Below are 17,511 nucleotides of genomic sequence, written 5' to 3' on the forward strand. Positions count from 1 at the left end.
TCTTTTGTAGGTTTATAAGGTAAGTGGATGTTAGGGCTCTGATTTTTACTATCTGAAATGTTACACCTAGCAATTTTATATTGACAAATATGTAAATATATATAGAAAATAAAAATACACCACATTTGGGGGGGGTGGTAGGGTAAATAATAATGCAATAAATATATAACCTTCAAATTCAAGTACTTTTGTCAGTTCCGTATGTACATGCCTTTGGTTCCAAGATTAAATAAAATATTTTAATGGCTCCAATAAATAAATATATTTTTTTCTAACATACATAATATTCTAAAATTAGGATTTAAGTTGTTCAGTGAAGAAAAAAATATTTATTTATTTATTTATTTGTTTGTTTTACTTTACACACTGCAATGGTCAATGGCTGCAAAATATATTGTCCTTATAAATATAAATATTCAGCATGACACTGTTGATGGCTCCTCCTAACCTCCCCACCCTCACCCCCACCCCCACCCCCACCCCCACCCCCACCCCCCGTGCGCGTCTCTGTAATCTCGCGATACTTACCCTGCGGTTCCACTGTCTTCTCGCGAGAACACACAAGCAGCCGCGGAACCAACATGGCGGAAGGTACGAAAACGATTTCTTCTGTTTTCACGTCCTTTCCCGTCTACCTTATACGCTGATTTCGTATCGACCTAACCTCTAAGCGTGTACTTAAATGCATTTGCGTCGTGTTTTACGTCTGTAAACGAGCGTTTGCGCTCTAGCACTAGCTTGTTATTGCGTATGTGTGCTAAGTGTAAGCTGGTGGGTTGGGCGGTGGTTGAGGTGAAAATTCACAATAATGCTGAATAAAACCTTTTATTATTTTACCTCAGAATTTCTGGTCGGCTTGTTGTAGTTGGTTTGTGTTCGTCTTGAGCCTGTCGGGTCACAAAATTGGCCTTGTATCTTAACAAAAGCCGAAATAGTGAGATATCAACAATTGTCATTAGCCTCACGCGCACATAACGGTTATCTGTTTGTTCACTACGGCTCACAATTGGCTCACTATATGTATGTTATACAGTACAAGTTCTTTAGGTTATATGTAGTGCACTAGTCGGAGGATCCCAAGATCCATTGAGATAACATTTACTCTGTGTAGGGAAGCAGATCTGGCGTGTTCTATTTTTCGAGCTAAAAAGTACCAAAAGTATTGGCACCCATGCTGGTGAGTTCTGTGATTCTTTTAAGAAGGTTAGCATAGTTTTTTTTTTTTTTTTTTTTTTTTTTAAGCATGAGTAAATTTTACAGCTGTTGTGTAACTTTTGTGCTTATATATAGGCCTTTAAACGGCTTTATTGTGCCCATTGACCTCCTGAGGAACAAAGCTGATGACTCTATGCTTTATCATTGTGGGAAGAAAGCTGAATAAATGACACGGATTTAGTTTCATCCTAATTATTAGTTTATAAAGACTCTATAGGGAGAGACTATACACTATAATTAGCTCTTGAATCAAAAGCTGTGGTGTTTTAGTATACAGCATATCCATAAGAGACATGTTGGTGTTGCTTGAGCGTTAAATTGTTCCTCCTACTCAGTCATGTGGTTTGGTGGAAGTCTTCTAACTTGTACACCAATCATCGTGAAGGCACACAGTCCCCCAGCCAGTGCAAAGCAAAGACAAAGCGAAATGACAAGCTGCTATACAGAGTGATTGTAAAGAGGAAGGAACTTGGCTCGCAGAATTTGTGCCAAGCCGTCAAATTCCAGTGTCCTCCCGGTTCAGGAGAAGTGAGCACTGTGAGGAGGATGTGGAGGTTCATTATTGGTTCTAGGCCGCACACGTTTAGACAGATCTCAGAGGAAGCTTTTGAGATTTAGTCATAAATCCGGTTTGTCTTCCTAAAAAGTTGGGAAACGTGATAACCGTCTATGTTGTAGATGCACTGCATTACGTTCTGTTGCCATTAGTCCCTCTTGGAAAGTTAGTGTGATCAGGAAGTAGCTTTTAGTCTGCTGCCTCAGCAGGTATTTTTTCTTCTTTTGGCTTTTTATTAAACACAGGTCATACCCATTTCCCATTCTGTTTTTGATATTCTGTGTGTCTGCCTGCCTGTGTGTCTGCCTGTCTGTCTGTCTGTGTGTGTGTGTGTGTCTGCCTGCCTGTGTGTGTGCCTGCCTGCCTGTGTGTGTGTCTGCCTGCCTGCCTGTGTGTGTGTCTGCCTGCCTGCCTGCCTGTGTGTGTGTCTGCCTGCCTGCCTGTGTGTGTGTCTGCCTGCCTGCCTGTGTGTGTGTCTGCCTGCCTGCCTGTGTGTGTGTCTGCCTGCCTGCCTGTGTGTGTGTCTGCCTGCCTGTGTGTGTGTGTCTGCCTGCCTGTGTGTGTGTCTGCCTGCCTGCCTGTGTGTGTGTCTGCCTGCCTGTGTGTGTGTGTCTGCCTGCCTGTGTGTGTGTCTGCCTGCCTGCCTGTGTGTGTGTCTGCCTGCCTGCCTGTGTGTGTGTCTGCCTGCCTGCCTGTGTGTGTGTCTGCCTGCCTGCCTGTGTGTGTGTCTGCCTGCCTGCGTGTGTGTCTGCCTGCCTGCGTGTGTGTGTGTCTGCCTGCCTGTGTGTGTGTGTCTGCCTGCCTGTGTGTGTGTGTCTGCCTGCCTGTGTGTGTGTGTCTGCCTGCCTGTGTGTGTGTGTCTGCCTGCCTGTGTGTGTGTGTCTGCCTGCCTGTGTGTGTGTGTCTGCCTGCCTGTGTGTGTGTGTCTGCCTGCCTGTGTGTGTGTGTCTGCCTGCCTGTGTGTGTGTGTCTGCCTGCCTGTGTGTGTGTGTCTGCCTGCCTGTGTGTGTGTGTCTGCCTGCCTGTGTGTGTGTGTCTGCCTGCCTGTGTGTGTGTGTCTGCCTGCCTGTGTGTGTGTGTCTGCCTGCCTGTGTGTGTGTGTCTGCCTGCCTGTGTGTGTGTGTCTGCCTGCCTGTGTGTGTGTGTCTGCCTGCCTGTGTGTGTGTGTCTGCCTGCCTGTGTGTGTGTGTCTGCCTGCCTGTGTGTGTGTGTCTGCCTGCCTGTGTGTGTGTGTCTGCCTGCCTGTGTGTGTGTCTGCCTGCCTGTGTGTGTGTCTGCCTGCCTGTGTGTGTGTGTCTGCCTGCCTGTGTGTGTGTGTCTGCCTGCCTGTGTGTGTGTGTCTGCCTGCCTGTGTGTGTGTGTCTGCCTGCCTGTGTGTGTGTGTCTGCCTGCCTGTGTGTGTGTGTCTGCCTGCCTGTGTGTGTGTGTCTGCCTGCCTGTGTGTGTGTGTCTGCCTGCCTGTGTGTGTGTGTCTGCCTGCCTGTGTGTGTGTGTCTGCCTGCCTGTGTGTGTGTGTCTGCCTGCCTGTGTGTGTGTGTCTGCCTGCCTGTGTGTGTGTGTCTGCCTGCCTGTGTGTGTGTGTCTGCCTGCCTGTGTGTGTGTGTCTGCCTGCCTGTGTGTGTGTGTCTGCCTGCCTGTGTGTGTGTGTCTGCCTGCCTGTGTGTGTGTGTCTGCCTGCCTGTGTGTGTGTGTCTGCCTGCCTGTGTGTGTGTGTCTGCCTGCCTGTGTGTGTGTGTCTGCCTGCCTGTGTGTGTGTGTCTGCCTGCCTGTGTGTGTGTGTCTGCCTGCCTGTGTGTGTGTGTCTGCCTGCCTGTGTGTGTGTGTCTGCCTGCCTGTGTGTGTGTGTCTGCCTGCCTGTGTGTGTGTGTCTGCCTGCCTGTGTGTGTGTGTCTGCCTGCCTGTGTGTGTGTGTCTGCCTGCCTGTGTGTGTGTGTCTGCCTGCCTGTGTGTGTGTGTCTGCCTGCCTGTGTGTGTGTGTCTGCCTGCCTGTGTGTGTGTGTCTGCCTGCCTGTGTGTGTGTGTCTGCCTGCCTGTGTGTGTGTGTCTGCCTGCCTGTGTGTGTGTGTCTGCCTGCCTGTGTGTGTGTGTCTGCCTGCCTGTGTGTGTGTGTCTGCCTGCCTGTGTGTGTGTGTCTGCCTGCCTGTGTGTGTGTCTGCCTGCCTGCCTGTGTGTGTGTCTGCCTGCCTGTGTGTGTGTGTCTGCCTGCCTGTGTGTGTGTGTCTGCCTGCCTGTGTGTGTGTGTCTGCCTGCCTGTGTGTGTGTGTCTGCCTGCCTGTGTGTGTGTGTCTGCCTGCCTGTGTGTGTGTGTCTGCCTGCCTGTGTGTGTGTGTCTGCCTGCCTGTGTGTGTGTGTCTGCCTGCCTGTGTGTGTGTGTCTGCCTGCCTGTGTGTGTGTGTCTGCCTGCCTGTGTGTGTGTGTCTGCCTGCCTGTGTGTGTGTGTCTGCCTGCCTGTGTGTGTGTGTCTGCCTGCCTGTGTGTGTGTGTCTGCCTGCCTGTGTGTGTGTGTCTGCCTGCCTGTGTGTGTGTGTCTGCCTGCCTGTGTGTGTGTGTCTGCCTGCCTGTGTGTGTGTGTCTGCCTGCCTGTGTGTGTGTGTCTGCCTGCCTGTGTGTGTGTGTCTGCCTGCCTGTGTGTGTGTGTCTGCCTGCCTGTGTGTGTGTCTGCCTGCCTGTGTGTGTGTCTGCCTGCCTGTGTGTGTGTGTCTGCCTGCCTGCCTGTGTGTGTGTGTGTCTGCCTGCCTGCCTGTGTGTGTGTGTGTCTGCCTGCCTGTGTGTGTGTGTGTGTCTGCCTGCCTGTGTGTGTGTGTCTGCCTGCCTGTGTGTGTGTGTCTGCCTGCCTGTGTGTGTGTGTCTGCCTGCCTGTGTGTGTGTGTTCATGTGTGTGTGTTCATTTTCTCTAACAGTGTTGTTGTATTTTAACCCCACTGCACACTTTGTTATGGCTGGTGGCTCATTTTCTGCCCTGTTTTTTTCCTCCCCTATACTCTCTCCTCGTTATGCAGAGGAGGTGCAGAAACTGCAGAAGCACCTGTCCCTGCTGCGGCAGGAGTACGTCAAAATGCAGCAGAAGCTGGTGGAAACGGAGCGGAGGTGCTCCCTGTTAGCGGCGCAGGCCTCTGGTCACAGCTCCTCCTCCTCCACACAGCCCAGTGACTCCTTCATCAGCCGCCTGCTGGCCATCGTGGCTGAACTTTATAAGCAAGACCAGTACAGGTGTCCATTTTTCTGTGAAACGCAGCATGGGAGATATAAAATAAGCTTTTGATGTGATATTTTAATTTCAAACTCGTACGAGATTAGGTTTATTATGTTTGACTGTTCACCTGGTGCTCGATGTAAGTCTGAAACTGACTGTGAGCTGTTTTATGTTTTAGTGACCTGAAGGTGAAAATCGGACAGGAGAAGCTGAGTGCCCATAAGTTCGTCCTGGCAGCACGCAGTGACGTCTGGAGCCTGACCAGCATGGCCTCCACATCCCAGCTTGACCTGTCAGGTGAGAATCAATGAGGTTTTGTGATTTTTCTGCAGCATGTGATTGGCTAACATGAGCTGGAGAAGAAAACAAGCCCCTCCCACACAGAACAGAGCTAAGGAGAGATGTCTTTGCTGCAAAAAGAAAAAAGTCAAAGAGGTGGAACTAGACCTTATCCGCTTCTTCTTTTATTCATCAGCTACTCACAGGATTCAATCTGGTCATATTCTGTTAACAGAAGCCTTAAAATCATCCAAAATTTGCTTTTGTTTTTTGTTGTTGTTCTTCCTCTGACATATTTCATCTCCTTTTTCAACAAACGTTTTTCTTCCTCAGAGGCCAAGCCGGAGGTTGCCATGGCGATGCTACGCTGGGCTTACACGGACGAGCTAGAGTTGTGCGAAGATGACACCTTCCTCATTGACCTGATGAAGCTTGCCAACCGCTTTCAACTGTACCTACTGCGAGAGAGGTAGGCGCACCGAGGGAGGAGGAGTGAGAGTGGATGACTCATTGGCTGCAGGTCAATGACCGTGTTGAATTAGACAAAAAAAGAAAACAGACAACAAGCTGAGCTGCTGTGGTTCGCATCCATGAATGCATTTTAACTAAGGATGAACTAGGACACTTGCACTAGGTCGCATTGCCCAAGTTGTCTTTTTTCACTAAGAAGCAATTCACTAGACAGTTTTTATTTAAACAAAGGGGCTGGGATCATCTAGGAAAAAGAGCAAGTCATGTCATATTACAAACTGCACCTTTAAAAAGAAGATTTGTACTAAAAGATGCTACTAAAATGTTTGTTTTTAATGACTTTGTAGGTTCATTTTATTCTCCTGATCTAAACAGTGGTGTTCCTCTTGTCATTTATAGATGTGAGAAAGGAGTAATGTCGTCAGTAAACGTGAGGAACTGCATTCGCTTTTACCAGACGGCCGAGGAGTTGGACGCCACCACGCTGATGAACTACTGCGGTGAAATCATCGCCAGCCACTGGGTGAGTCAGGACGCCGTGTGCCAATAACACCAAGTCTTCAGCCTCAAATCATGTCATCGTTAACGCAGTGTGGGGGAAGATGTGTCTGTCTAGCTGTGGCACTCTAGCTCATTCGTCCGTGTTCTCTATATAAACCTGAATCACAGAACAAATCGAACATGTATTGATGTCAGAAAGCCAGCAGACTGTATTCTGGAAAAATTTACCTTTTAAGAAAGTAATGACCTTTCTCCTAAGTGGGATCATTGATTTTGCCATTCCGTACGGCTATGCTGCTTCGAGTCAGTGGCTGACTGTTTCCTCCCTCCTGCTGTTACATGCAGCAGAAAGCACGTTTTGATGAAGGACCGTCCTTGGTATTAAGGCTTTGTATATGATTCCTTAAAATCTCCCTTTGATAAATCTCTTTTGAGCATGCTCACTGATGCTCAAGGTGATTTTAGCGAATAGGTCACAGAAGCAGACGGTAATTATTTGCTCCTTTCGGAGCTGCAGATTCAGTCTCATTCTGTGCAGTCATTCCCTCCCAGTAGTGTGTGTCTGCTTGTATGTGCACGTCCCTTGTCCCTTATATGACGTCCTTTCCATCACGTTTTTTCTATTTGTGAACAGACTATTACTCTGTGCTTTATTACAGGATGATCTGAGGAAAGAGGACTTCAGTACTATGAGTGCTCAGCTGCTGTATAAGATGATCAAGTCGAAGACTGAGTTTCCTCTTCACAAAGCCATAAAGGTGGAGAGGGAGGATGTGGTCTTCCTGTATCTCATCGAGATGGATGCTCAGGTAGGTCAGCCATAAACCTGTGGGGGGGGAATCCGGGATCAAGGAAACCGGATACAGGCTTGAACAACTTCTTAATGTTTTACTTTTGCTTTTCAGCAGCTTTACTTTAGAAACACACACACACTTGGCTCTGTGCGCTTTTTCCTGAGGTGCACGTCTTTCTCCTTCTTGTCCTCGCCAGCTCACTGCAACACAGAATTCATTCATTCCTATAATTCTCCATAGGTGTGGAATCCTTACCACTTACCTTCTCCGGTCCGACCCTCCATTTCAAATCGGCACTTGAACACACAGCTGCTTTCACAGTTACATAAAGTTTAATTAATTACATGTTTTTGTAAATTCATTAGTAATCCAATTTTATTGGTCCTACACAAACAACTTCACACAAGACATGCAGTGAAATGCTTTTTAGAAGAATTTTGGGTTGCCAAATTCTTTTTTCTTTTCCTTCTCAGCTGCCAGGGAAGCTGAACGAACTGGACAATAATGGCGATCTGGCTTTGGACCTGGCCTTGTCCAGAAAACTGGAGAGCATTGCCACCACCTTGGTCAACAACAAAGCAGACGTGGACATGGTTGATCAGAGTGGCTGGAGCCTCTTGCACAAAGCCATCCAGAGAGGTGAGTGCTAGTATCATCATCATCATCATCATCAGCAGTCTCTGATGTTGGCGGTAAAATAAAAAACAACAAATGGCAACCGTGTCGTCGTGTAGAACTGCCGAATCCTCTCTTTTTCATTTTTCCTTCCTCTATGCATTGCACTGATATAAATCTTTTATAAAGGAGTGTTTATTTTCTTCTGTGTGGATTCAGGAGATGAGTTTGCTTCCACTTTCCTGATTCGCCACTCAGCCCAAGTAAACGCAGCCACAGTAGGAGCAGTAGAGACGCCGCTGCACCTTGTCTGCTCCTTCAGCCCAAAGAAGCACAGTGCTGAGGTGATGAGCGGCATGGCCCGAATCGCAGAGGCCTTGCTCAAAACCGGCGCCAATCCCAACATGCAAAACAGCAGAGGACGGTGGGTATCGTAGTAGAGATCAGAAATAAGCCTCGTTTCCTTTAATGTTATCATGCAGCCCTGTGGTCACCTGTATCTTTTAAAACATTACCGAAGCGAGCTTTATTTTGTATCCTTTACCTTTCAGAACACCTTTACATGAAGCAGTGCTGTCAGGAAACGAACCAGTGTTTAATCAACTCCTTCAGTGCAAACAGTGAGCATAATATTCCTTCGTCTGACAGGCAAACTCGGTTGCAACACGCAGAGATTTTTTAAGCCATGTATTCAAATATACTAACGGCTTTGTTGATTCAGGCTGGACATGGACCTGAAAGACCACGAAGGCAATACTGCACTGTGGCTGGCTCTGCAGTACATTACAGTATCATCTGATCCCTCCATTAACCCCTTCGACGATGAGGCCCCTGTAGTTAACGGCACCTCGTTCGACGAGAACAGCTTTGCGGCTCGGCTCATACAAAGGGGAAGCGACCCCAACGCTCCAGACGCCTCAGGTGAGGACTCTCGTACTTCAGGCACTGCACACTCATGCATTTTACACATTATGGTCTAAATTCATAAATCACTATATTTTTACTTGTTCTTTTCTTTTAGGAAACTGCCTTATTCAGAGAGCAGCCCTTACAGGAAGTGAGGCAGCTGCCATCTTCCTGGCCACCCATGAAGCAAAGGTCAATCATAGTAATAAATGGGTAAGTGTTTTTTTTTTTCTTTTCAATTACCGTGCATCAAGCATTAAAGTAATTGCATGTAGGATCTATTTTTTTTGAATGTGGATTTGAAATATTTTAGCTCACGTGTGCCATGAGATTGATTGATTGATTTGCACAGAATTCATGTATTTATTTCCTCTGTTGGTGTGTGTTTTGCATGTGTTCATGTAGCAAATGCTTTTTTTTATTAGGCGACACTTTTTGCATTCGGTTGCATTTTGGTGCCCTTTGTTAATTCCAGTGCACTGTGTTTTCTTCGTAGGGAGAAACTCCCCTGCATACAGCATGTCGCTGCGGATTAGCAGCTCTGACGGCCGAGCTTCTGCAGCAGGGGGCCAATCCTAATCTACAAACCCACACTGCCTTGCCTGACGCAGGGGATCGGAGCCACAGCGTCTCATTACAGAGCCCTCTGCACTTGGCCATCGTTCACAACCACCCAGATGTGGTGTCTGTTATACTAGAGCAGAAAGGTACTACTGTAGTCCTTAATAGGGTTTACTGTTTACTATTACTATTGGGATAATGATTCCATTCTTCCATTCTGTATCATAGCTAATGCTCTCCATGCCACCAACAACCTACAGATCATCCCAGACTTCAGCCTTAAAGATTCCTTGGACCAGACTGTACTCGGACTTGCTCTCTGGACAGGTACTACTGACTTACAGATATAGATCTGAACACCAAACTATCCTCACGCAATTAAATAACGCCGATCATTTGTCAGGAATGCACACCATTGCCGCACAGCTCCTGGGATCAGGGGCAGCCATTAATGACACCATGTCAGATGGCCAGACTCTTCTCCACATGGCCATCAAGAGACAGGACAGCAAGAGTGCCCTGTTCCTGCTAGAGCACCAAGCAGACATCAATGTAAGGTAAGGTCTTTCCAGGCTGTAGAAGGGACCTTTATTTTTTCGGTGGTGTCTGTCACAGAAATAAATGGTATAAACCCCCTTCTGGCAAAAAACTGGATTCCAGGTATAAAACTGGAACTAGCATCACCAGTGGGAATGTACTGATCTGTAACTCCTCTGGATTCGTTTTATTGTGAGTCAATAATTTAAAGGTTCTCTTGACGTCCAGGACACAGGAGGGACAGACAGCCCTGCAGCTGGCCATCAGTAACCAGCTCCCCTTGGTGGTGGACGCTATCTGTACACGTGGCGCAGACATGTCAGTGGTGAATGAGAAGGGAGATCCTCCACTGTGGCTTGCCTTAGAGAATGGCTTAGAGGATATTGCCTCGACATTGGTAGGGGCAACCAGGAAGTTTGTCGGCTTTTCCTTCTGCTAAGATTTCTCTGTGCTTGTCTTGTGGTTGTATTTGTGCTAGAGATTGCTCTGATTTTGCTCTGGCTCCTGATAGGTCAGGCATGGCTGTGACACAACATGCTGGAGTACAGGACCAGGAGGGTGCCAGCAAACATTGCTGCACCGAGCCATCGATGAGAACAACGAGATCTCCGCCTGCTTCCTTATACGCAGGTTTGCACACGTGCTCTAATCGTATCTGATGCTGTCGCAGCAGTGTTCAGCACATGTTTCAGGCATGCGTACAGAACGAAGCCTTTGTTTTCCTGCAATATGATTGGTGTGACCTAAATTTCAGGTGCAGCAATAACAGAAAAATAAATCTACTGACAGGGGTTTATGGAGCTGGATTGTGAATATTTTCATTTGTATCTGAAATTTGTTTTTGTATTTTTTTATTTAGTCTCAATCTAAACCTTATTAGCTTATTTACCTCCCGTTGAATACCTGGGTCTAACTGAAGAGAGTTTTACTTAGTGAGAGTTTTCTTTGTGTGTTTGTGGTTCTCTCTTTCAGTGGCTGTGATGTGAACAGTTCTCGGAGGCCTGGAGCTAACGGGGAGGGAGACGAGGAGGCGCGGGATGGACAGAGCCCTCTGCATCTGGCTTCCTGTTGGGGCCTCGAGGAGGCGGTGCAGTGCCTTCTGGAGTTTGGAGCAAACGTTAATGCACAGGTACTTAACACAGTTCCCAGGTGTTTAACATTCTCATATGAATCTATAAAATATTCCATATCACAGGAATGTTACAAATGTATACATTAAGATATACTGTAAGTACTATGAAACTATATTGTAGTGGAGTATGCTAGAAGAGTGTATTTCCTCATATTCACCATGTTCCCACTATGCTGTTACATGTAGGATGCCGAGGGCCGGGCACCAATCCACGTGGCCATCAGTAACCAGCACAGCGTGATTATCCAGCTTCTCATCTCACACCCAGACATCCGACTGAACCTGAGAGATCGGCAGGGCACAACGCCGTTTGCCTGCGCCATGACTCACAAGAACAACAAAGCAGCAGAAGCCATCCTCAAAAGAGAACCCGGAGCAGCGGAGCAGGTGGGATAGCAAGAGGGAGACAGATGGCTATAACGGTGGTGAAGAACATTGCGCAAGTGTCATTTCTCTCAAAGATCGTTGCCTCTTTGTGGATTAGCTCCATGACCACAGATGACAGAGTTCTATTTTAGCATCCATAGGAATTATACATCATGACGAAGTCTATCATAAGGCACTGTGCCATTAATGGCTAGCACATAATTAACAATGTTCTCTCGGTCTGTAAAATAACTTCTTTACGTATAGTATATGCTGTTTTAGGAAAATAATCAATGACTAGATACGTTGATTATTGTCCAATAATTGCATGTTTTCTTCTTCTTTGCCTTTATCTTTATAATTTAACAAAATGGCATCATACTTTAATGACATCATATGCACACACAGACCATAGCACTATGATGTCATTCTGGTATATATACATATATTGTATAAAATATCCAGTGGTATTATAGGGTTTTGTAAGCTGTGAAGATGTCATGATTCATTTGAGCACATAAATGTCTCACCCGGTTGCTGTCTCTTCGTGTCTCTGCTTAGGTTGACAACAAGGGCCGTAACTTCCTTCACATCGCCGTGCAGAACTCTGACATCGAGAGTGTGCTTTTCCTGATCAGCGTGCAGGCTAACGTTAACTCCAGAGTCCAGGACACAGCCAAACTCACACCACTGCACCTCGCCGTGCAGGCTGGCTCTGAGATCATCGTGCGCAACCTGGTAAGCCCTTCGTAGAAAAAGACGTCAGATGCCAGAGGTTGTCTGTTTATGATACCAGTTATAAGTTAATGTGGTTTCATGGCTCTGTGACATGAATTACCTTTTAGGGTGTATAAGATATAGAGAGCACACTGATTGGTAGCCCTGGATCACTACTGACATGTGTTATATGTAATATGGTTACCGTGTTATAACAGTTAAACAGAGCTCTTCACACCCTGAAACACACCAGAGTTTCCGAAACACACCAGTCCCACACCACTGACATGAAAAGAGGTTGCGGATTTTAGCTGGGTCGCCATTTCTGGTGATTGCTGCTACAGAGCTCTCCTTATCAAATGTTTGGGAGAATTAATTCATTTATTTATGTATTTTTAAGATACAGAGGATCTGAATTACATAATTCATTCATTCATTCATCTTCTACCGCTTATCCGAACTGTCACGGGGAGCCTGTGCCTATCTCAGGCGTCATTGGGCATCAAGGCAGGATACAAACTGGACGGAGTGCCAACCCATCGCAGGGCACACACACACTCATTCACACACTAGGGACAATTTTCCAGAGATGCCAATCAACCTACCATGCATGTCTTTGGACCGGGGGAGGAAACCCCCGAGGCACAGGGAGAACATGCAAACTCCACACACACAAGGTGGAGGCTGGAATCGAACCCCGACCCCGGAGGTGTGAGGCGAACGTGCTAACCACTAAGCCACCGTGCCCCTCCTTTGTTCATAATATTAAACACAAACATATTTTATTTTATATAGACAAACATGTACCAGAGTCGTTGAAATTCAGATTTATTTGTATGGTGCTTTTAACAGTTGATGTTGTCTCAAAGCAGCTTTACAGAACATAAACATAGAACAAAAGGTTATTATAAAGAATAGTATAAAAATTAATATTATACAAATTTTAAGATTAATATTAGACTTGTATTTAAATGTGTTTGTGTTTATCCCCAATGAGCAAGTCTGGGGTGACTCAGGAGACTGTGGGGAGGAAAAACTCCTTTAGATGGTAAAGGAAGAAACCTTGAGAGGAACCAGACTCAAAGGGGAACCTCATCGTCGTGTGTGTGACACTGAAGGGTGTGATTTATAAATGTACAGTCTGTCCTCAAAGACCACATGGAGTTGGCATCTCCTCTTTAGTATAGCAGAGTCTAACTAGACCTGGAACATCTCTAGATGTCTCAGGATCCTCACAGAGTCGGCCTCGTCTCAGTAAAGGGCCAAAATCTTCATAGCACAGAAGACAATCGGAGCTGGTACAATTTCTGGATGCCTCGGGATGGGTAGAAAGAGAGAAGCAGTGGCGAGGGATTAATGTAGCTACTGTTCATAATATTAGCAAGTAGTAGATGATGAGCACAGTATTATGGTATGTATTGTGTGTACGCCTGACTAAAGAAGTTTTTAATCTACATTTAAACTGGGAAAGTGTGTCTGAGCCCAGAACACAATCAGGGAGACGATTCTAAAGTTTGGGAACTAAATACGAAAACGTCCTAATAGATTTTGATATTCTGGGAACTATCAGGAGTCCTGAGACACTGAGAGTGTAAAAGATGAGTCGTCACATCAGTCATTTTTTTTTCCTCATTCAAATTTTGTTCTAAATTTTCTGAGAATCGAATTAAATCATGAACTTGCTACAGTATCTTGAGTCGAATCATGTTCAGAGCGTACTGTTACACCACTATTACCTCTGTATGTAGGGCTAAATTTGACCTATTTGTTTGGATTTGCATGACTGTGATGATGGTGTTCCCATGATTGCTGTGCATGTGTATGTGATTCAGATCATGGTGTGTTTGTGTTCAGCTTCTAGCAGGTGCTAAAGTGAACGAGTTGACTAAACACCGGCAGACGGCTCTACATTTGGCGGCGCAGCAAGATCTGGCCACTATTTGCTCTGTACTGTTAGAAAACGGTGTCGATTTTCCAGCTGTCGACGAGAACGGAAACAACGGTGCATATCTGTATTTCTAAATCCATATCAAATGAACTTGAATCAAAGTCAGAGTCTGGTTAATGTAAAATCTTGACTTGTTTTTGTCTCAGCTCTACACCTCGCTGTGATGCAGGGTCGCCTGAATAACGTGCGAGTCCTTCTCACTGAGTCGAACATTGACGCAGAGGCCTTCAATCTCAGGTACACTTCCACGAATAACACACGTCGGCTGCCACGCAGAATTATTGAAGTAATGAGAATTAAAGGATTGCTTTTCATTTCATTTCGTCACCTTCAGGGGACAGTCTCCAATGCATGTCCTCGGTCAATACGGGAAGGAAAATGCAGCAGCCATCTTTGAGCTGTTCTTGGAATGTATGCCAGAGTATCCACTGGATAAACCGGATAACGAAGGGAATACAGGTTAGTGCACTTTGGGGGATGTGGTAGTCTTGTGGTCTAAGGTGTTGGATTACCGTTCGGAAGGTTGCTAGCTCGAATCTCAGGTCCACCGAGCTGCCACTGCTGGGCCCTCCAGCAAGGCTCCCACTCCTCATTTGCTCAGTTGTATAAAGTGAAATAAAATGTAAGTCTTCCAAATGCCATGAATATATTTTCCCAAAAATGCTGTGCAGTTATTTCCCCCATTGATTCTGTATAATATATGTTTGTATATGAGTTTAGAAATTAGGACTACTTACGGCTATTTTTATTTATACCTATAAACATTATAAAGGATGATGTTCTAGATGTTCCTAGACCAGTAAATTATGCATGTAGTAAATGACTAGACTTTAAATGTATATTAAAGAGCAACTCCACTGACTTTTATTAAAACGGCAATTTAAATACAATATTTTGAAGTATTTAAGTGCCCCAATAGAGTTACAATAGCCTTCCAGGCAACCCGCACCAGTCTGGTCACTCTTCTCTGACCTCTCTCATCAACAAGACATTACTGAAATGAAGCCCGAAGGTGTTTTATTCACCGAACACACTAAATGCAAAAAAAAAAAAGTAACTAGATTTGCTCTGTAAACTATTTATATTGTTACACAGCTTGTTTTGTGTTAATGGGCAATGAAACAATGTCTGTTGCTTGGGCAGATACGATCTGGTTACTCATTTATGTGCTTGATATTGCTCTTCAGTGCTTCTCTTGGCCTATATGAAAGGAAACGCTAATCTCTGTCGAGCCATCGTGAGGGCTGGAGCTCGTCTGGGCGTCAACAACAACCAGGGCGTAAACATCTTCAACTATCAAGTGGCCACTAAGCAGCTCCTCTTCCGCCTGCTAGGTACGACAGCCAGAGCTTTTACATTTTCTGCTTAAGTAAAGCTTAATATCCTAACTAACACGCCAATAATCATATATTTGTTAGTTTAGAGTTTGTTCATTTTTATGCATTCGCTAGCCAAAGGTCATCATGCATCGAATCAAATGTTTTTTTTTATAAAGATATGCTGTCCAAAGAGCCCCCGTGGTGCGACGGCTCCAACTGTTACGAATGTGCTGCCAAGTTTGGAGTCACTACGAGAAAGCATCACTGGTATGTACTTGGACTGCACTTATCTCTACGCAACACTCGTATCTTTTGGAAACAAGTCCGATTCTGTAAACCGATTCTTTCCTCTCATCTCACTAGCCGTCACTGCGGCCGCTTGCTGTGCCACAAGTGCTCCATCAAGGAGATCCCCATCATCAAATTCGATCTGAACAAGCCAGTCCGCGTTTGTGACATTTGCTTCGACGTGCTAACTCTGGGCGGAGTCTCCTAACAGCACCAGCAGGGCGTCATGGTGCAAACACTAAACCAGACCACGGTGGATAGAAATGTGGAGACGGAGAGAAGGGAGGAAAAAGAAGGGACTTAAACGTACAGATCACAATTTTTACTACTATCACAGACTTTTCTGAACAAAACAACTGTGTATGTATGTTCTAGTACCGACATCTATTAAGGATCAAAATTAAAGTAGTGAAGGAGCTCTTAACTCTAATCTTGAGGACCTTGTGTTCTGAGACACACCTGATCTAACTGCTCAGCTAATGATTTAAGGAAAACTCCACCCTGAATGACGTACATATCAATATGCCATCTTCAGAATCAACACGGCGGACTGGGTTCGTTTGGTTACTGGTTTTCTCCATTACCCACAATTCTGTTAGAATACATTCTGATATTAACGGCAGTGGGATTTTAGTTCTAGTGATGCGGCAGCGCTTTAGTCCTTTAGTGTGACATCATCATCTATACACTCTTTAACAAAGCTTTATCATTCACGCTAATACTGCCATCAGCACCGTTGTGCTTGCAGATCGCCAGGCCTCTGGTGTAACTCGGCGCGAGTGCGACACATAGCTGTACTGCATTCTGGACCCTTGTGTCCAACATTCGCTGCCTGCTATTTCTATTTGAGTGAGAAAAGTGGCTCTTGCTAAGGAGTGAAGAGAGAAACCTCATCATTATACCATGTTTAAGATCTTTTTTTATGTAGTACGTAGGCCAGCAGTGACCCTCTGTGATGAGAAGTACATCACTATCCAAGATATTAGCACCAGTATCTCTAAGCATATTACAGATATTCCACCATAACCGTACTTCATATGTTACAGGGTGAAGTTTTCCTTTAATGACATAAGTCAGGTCTGTTGAATACGGAAGACTCGAATTAAGACCGGAGTTAAGAGCCTCTGAAGTAGCAGAAAGCAACCGAAAACAACTATAGAGCCGTAGAACTCGATTAAAAACCCGACACCAGTCATAATACGTCAGCATAAAACACCACATACGTAGGTTTGAAGACTTTCGGTACCGAGCATTGAATACAAAGGACGATAGAATCCGAATAAAGAATTATCCCAAGATCGGATAATTAGCCGTTCCTCTTCAGAGAGTTTAAAGCCTTAATCACGTCGGCCTGAGTGATGCTTTTTGTTTACTCTAAAAACAAGGAGCATTGATGAACCTTTACTATATCCTTGCACCTAAGGTCCACAAAGGGTTAACGATCACCCTGACGGCCAGAACACAACGAAACACAAGGTTAACTCCACATCAAGCACATTTCAGTAAATGATGTGATTTTCGACTTTGTCGTCTGTTTATTAATCCCTGATGTGCATCAGTTCATGTTTGTTAATCAGTGAGGAGTCTGCGTATTAAATGCACTTTTTATTCTTCCATTAACATTTATTCTATGTTTTCAAGAAGAAATTCACAGCTGAACAAAGTGGCGTTTCCTGACCCGAACAAAAAAGGAAGAAAAAAAAACTACTATTACCAAGTAAACCGAGGATTTAGGTGCAGACGTATGAGGAGTTTTCTACTATGCATATGCACATTTATCATTTTAGCTTTGTCCTAATCATTCTGATCACCAAAGCATACATTCCATTTAACCTATGATGTAATACCGAATTTCTTTTACTTTGTTTTCATATATTTTTTTTTAAATCTTCAGATTTGCCTGTCACATTAAGTTGACCGTATTATGTTTTAAATTCTTTCGGCTGCACTTTATCATGTTAGATGTTTCGTTTGTTTTTTCCTGATCGTACAAAAGGAGAATGTGACATTCTTGGTTGAGTCCACAGTCTATTCTAGGTTCTGTTATCTTGTACAGCTAATTGTATACTATTTTTGACCACTACAACTGTTTTGTACTGAAACGCAGGTTGTG

At 45.1% G+C, this 17,511-nt stretch overlaps 1 protein-coding gene across 1 annotated transcript; it reads left to right on the forward strand.

Annotated features, from left to right (window-relative positions):
• Positions 1–513: 513 nt before the first annotated feature.
• ankfy1 (ankyrin repeat and FYVE domain containing 1) lies at positions 514–17,018 on the forward strand. The gene is made up of 25 exons (XM_060862489.1): positions 514–591; positions 4,771–4,981; positions 5,143–5,261; positions 5,577–5,712; positions 6,114–6,237; positions 6,875–7,024; positions 7,483–7,648; positions 7,844–8,048; positions 8,176–8,244; positions 8,346–8,545; positions 8,646–8,743; positions 9,027–9,237; positions 9,320–9,418; positions 9,495–9,648; positions 9,857–10,025; positions 10,140–10,258; positions 10,601–10,757; positions 10,947–11,147; positions 11,688–11,864; positions 13,698–13,845; positions 13,938–14,028; positions 14,126–14,250; positions 14,979–15,125; positions 15,287–15,377; positions 15,474–17,018. Exons 1-25 carry the CDS (start codon positions 582–584, stop codon positions 15,604–15,606), a joined length of 3,510 nt encoding a protein of 1,169 aa, XP_060718472.1. The 5' UTR covers positions 514–581; the 3' UTR covers positions 15,607–17,018.
• The last annotated feature ends 493 nt before the right edge of the window (positions 17,019–17,511 follow it).

The sequence above is a fragment of the Tachysurus vachellii genome, chromosome 26 (assembly GCF_030014155.1).
Source record: "Tachysurus vachellii isolate PV-2020 chromosome 26, HZAU_Pvac_v1, whole genome shotgun sequence".
NCBI classification, from domain to species: domain Eukaryota; kingdom Metazoa; phylum Chordata; class Actinopteri; order Siluriformes; family Bagridae; genus Tachysurus; species Tachysurus vachellii.

What these genes read in the sequence shown, in the direction of transcription:
- ankfy1 (XM_060862489.1), top strand. An exon ending in AAATCATCGCCAGCCACTGG is followed by an intron (nt 6,238 to 6,874) that starts GTGAGTCAGGAC and finishes GCTTTATTACAG; the next exon opens with GATGATCTGAGGAAAGAGGA. An exon ending in AGATCATCGTGCGCAACCTG is followed by an intron (nt 11,865 to 13,697) that starts GTAAGCCCTTCG and finishes GTTTGTGTTCAG; the next exon opens with CTTCTAGCAGGTGCTAAAGT.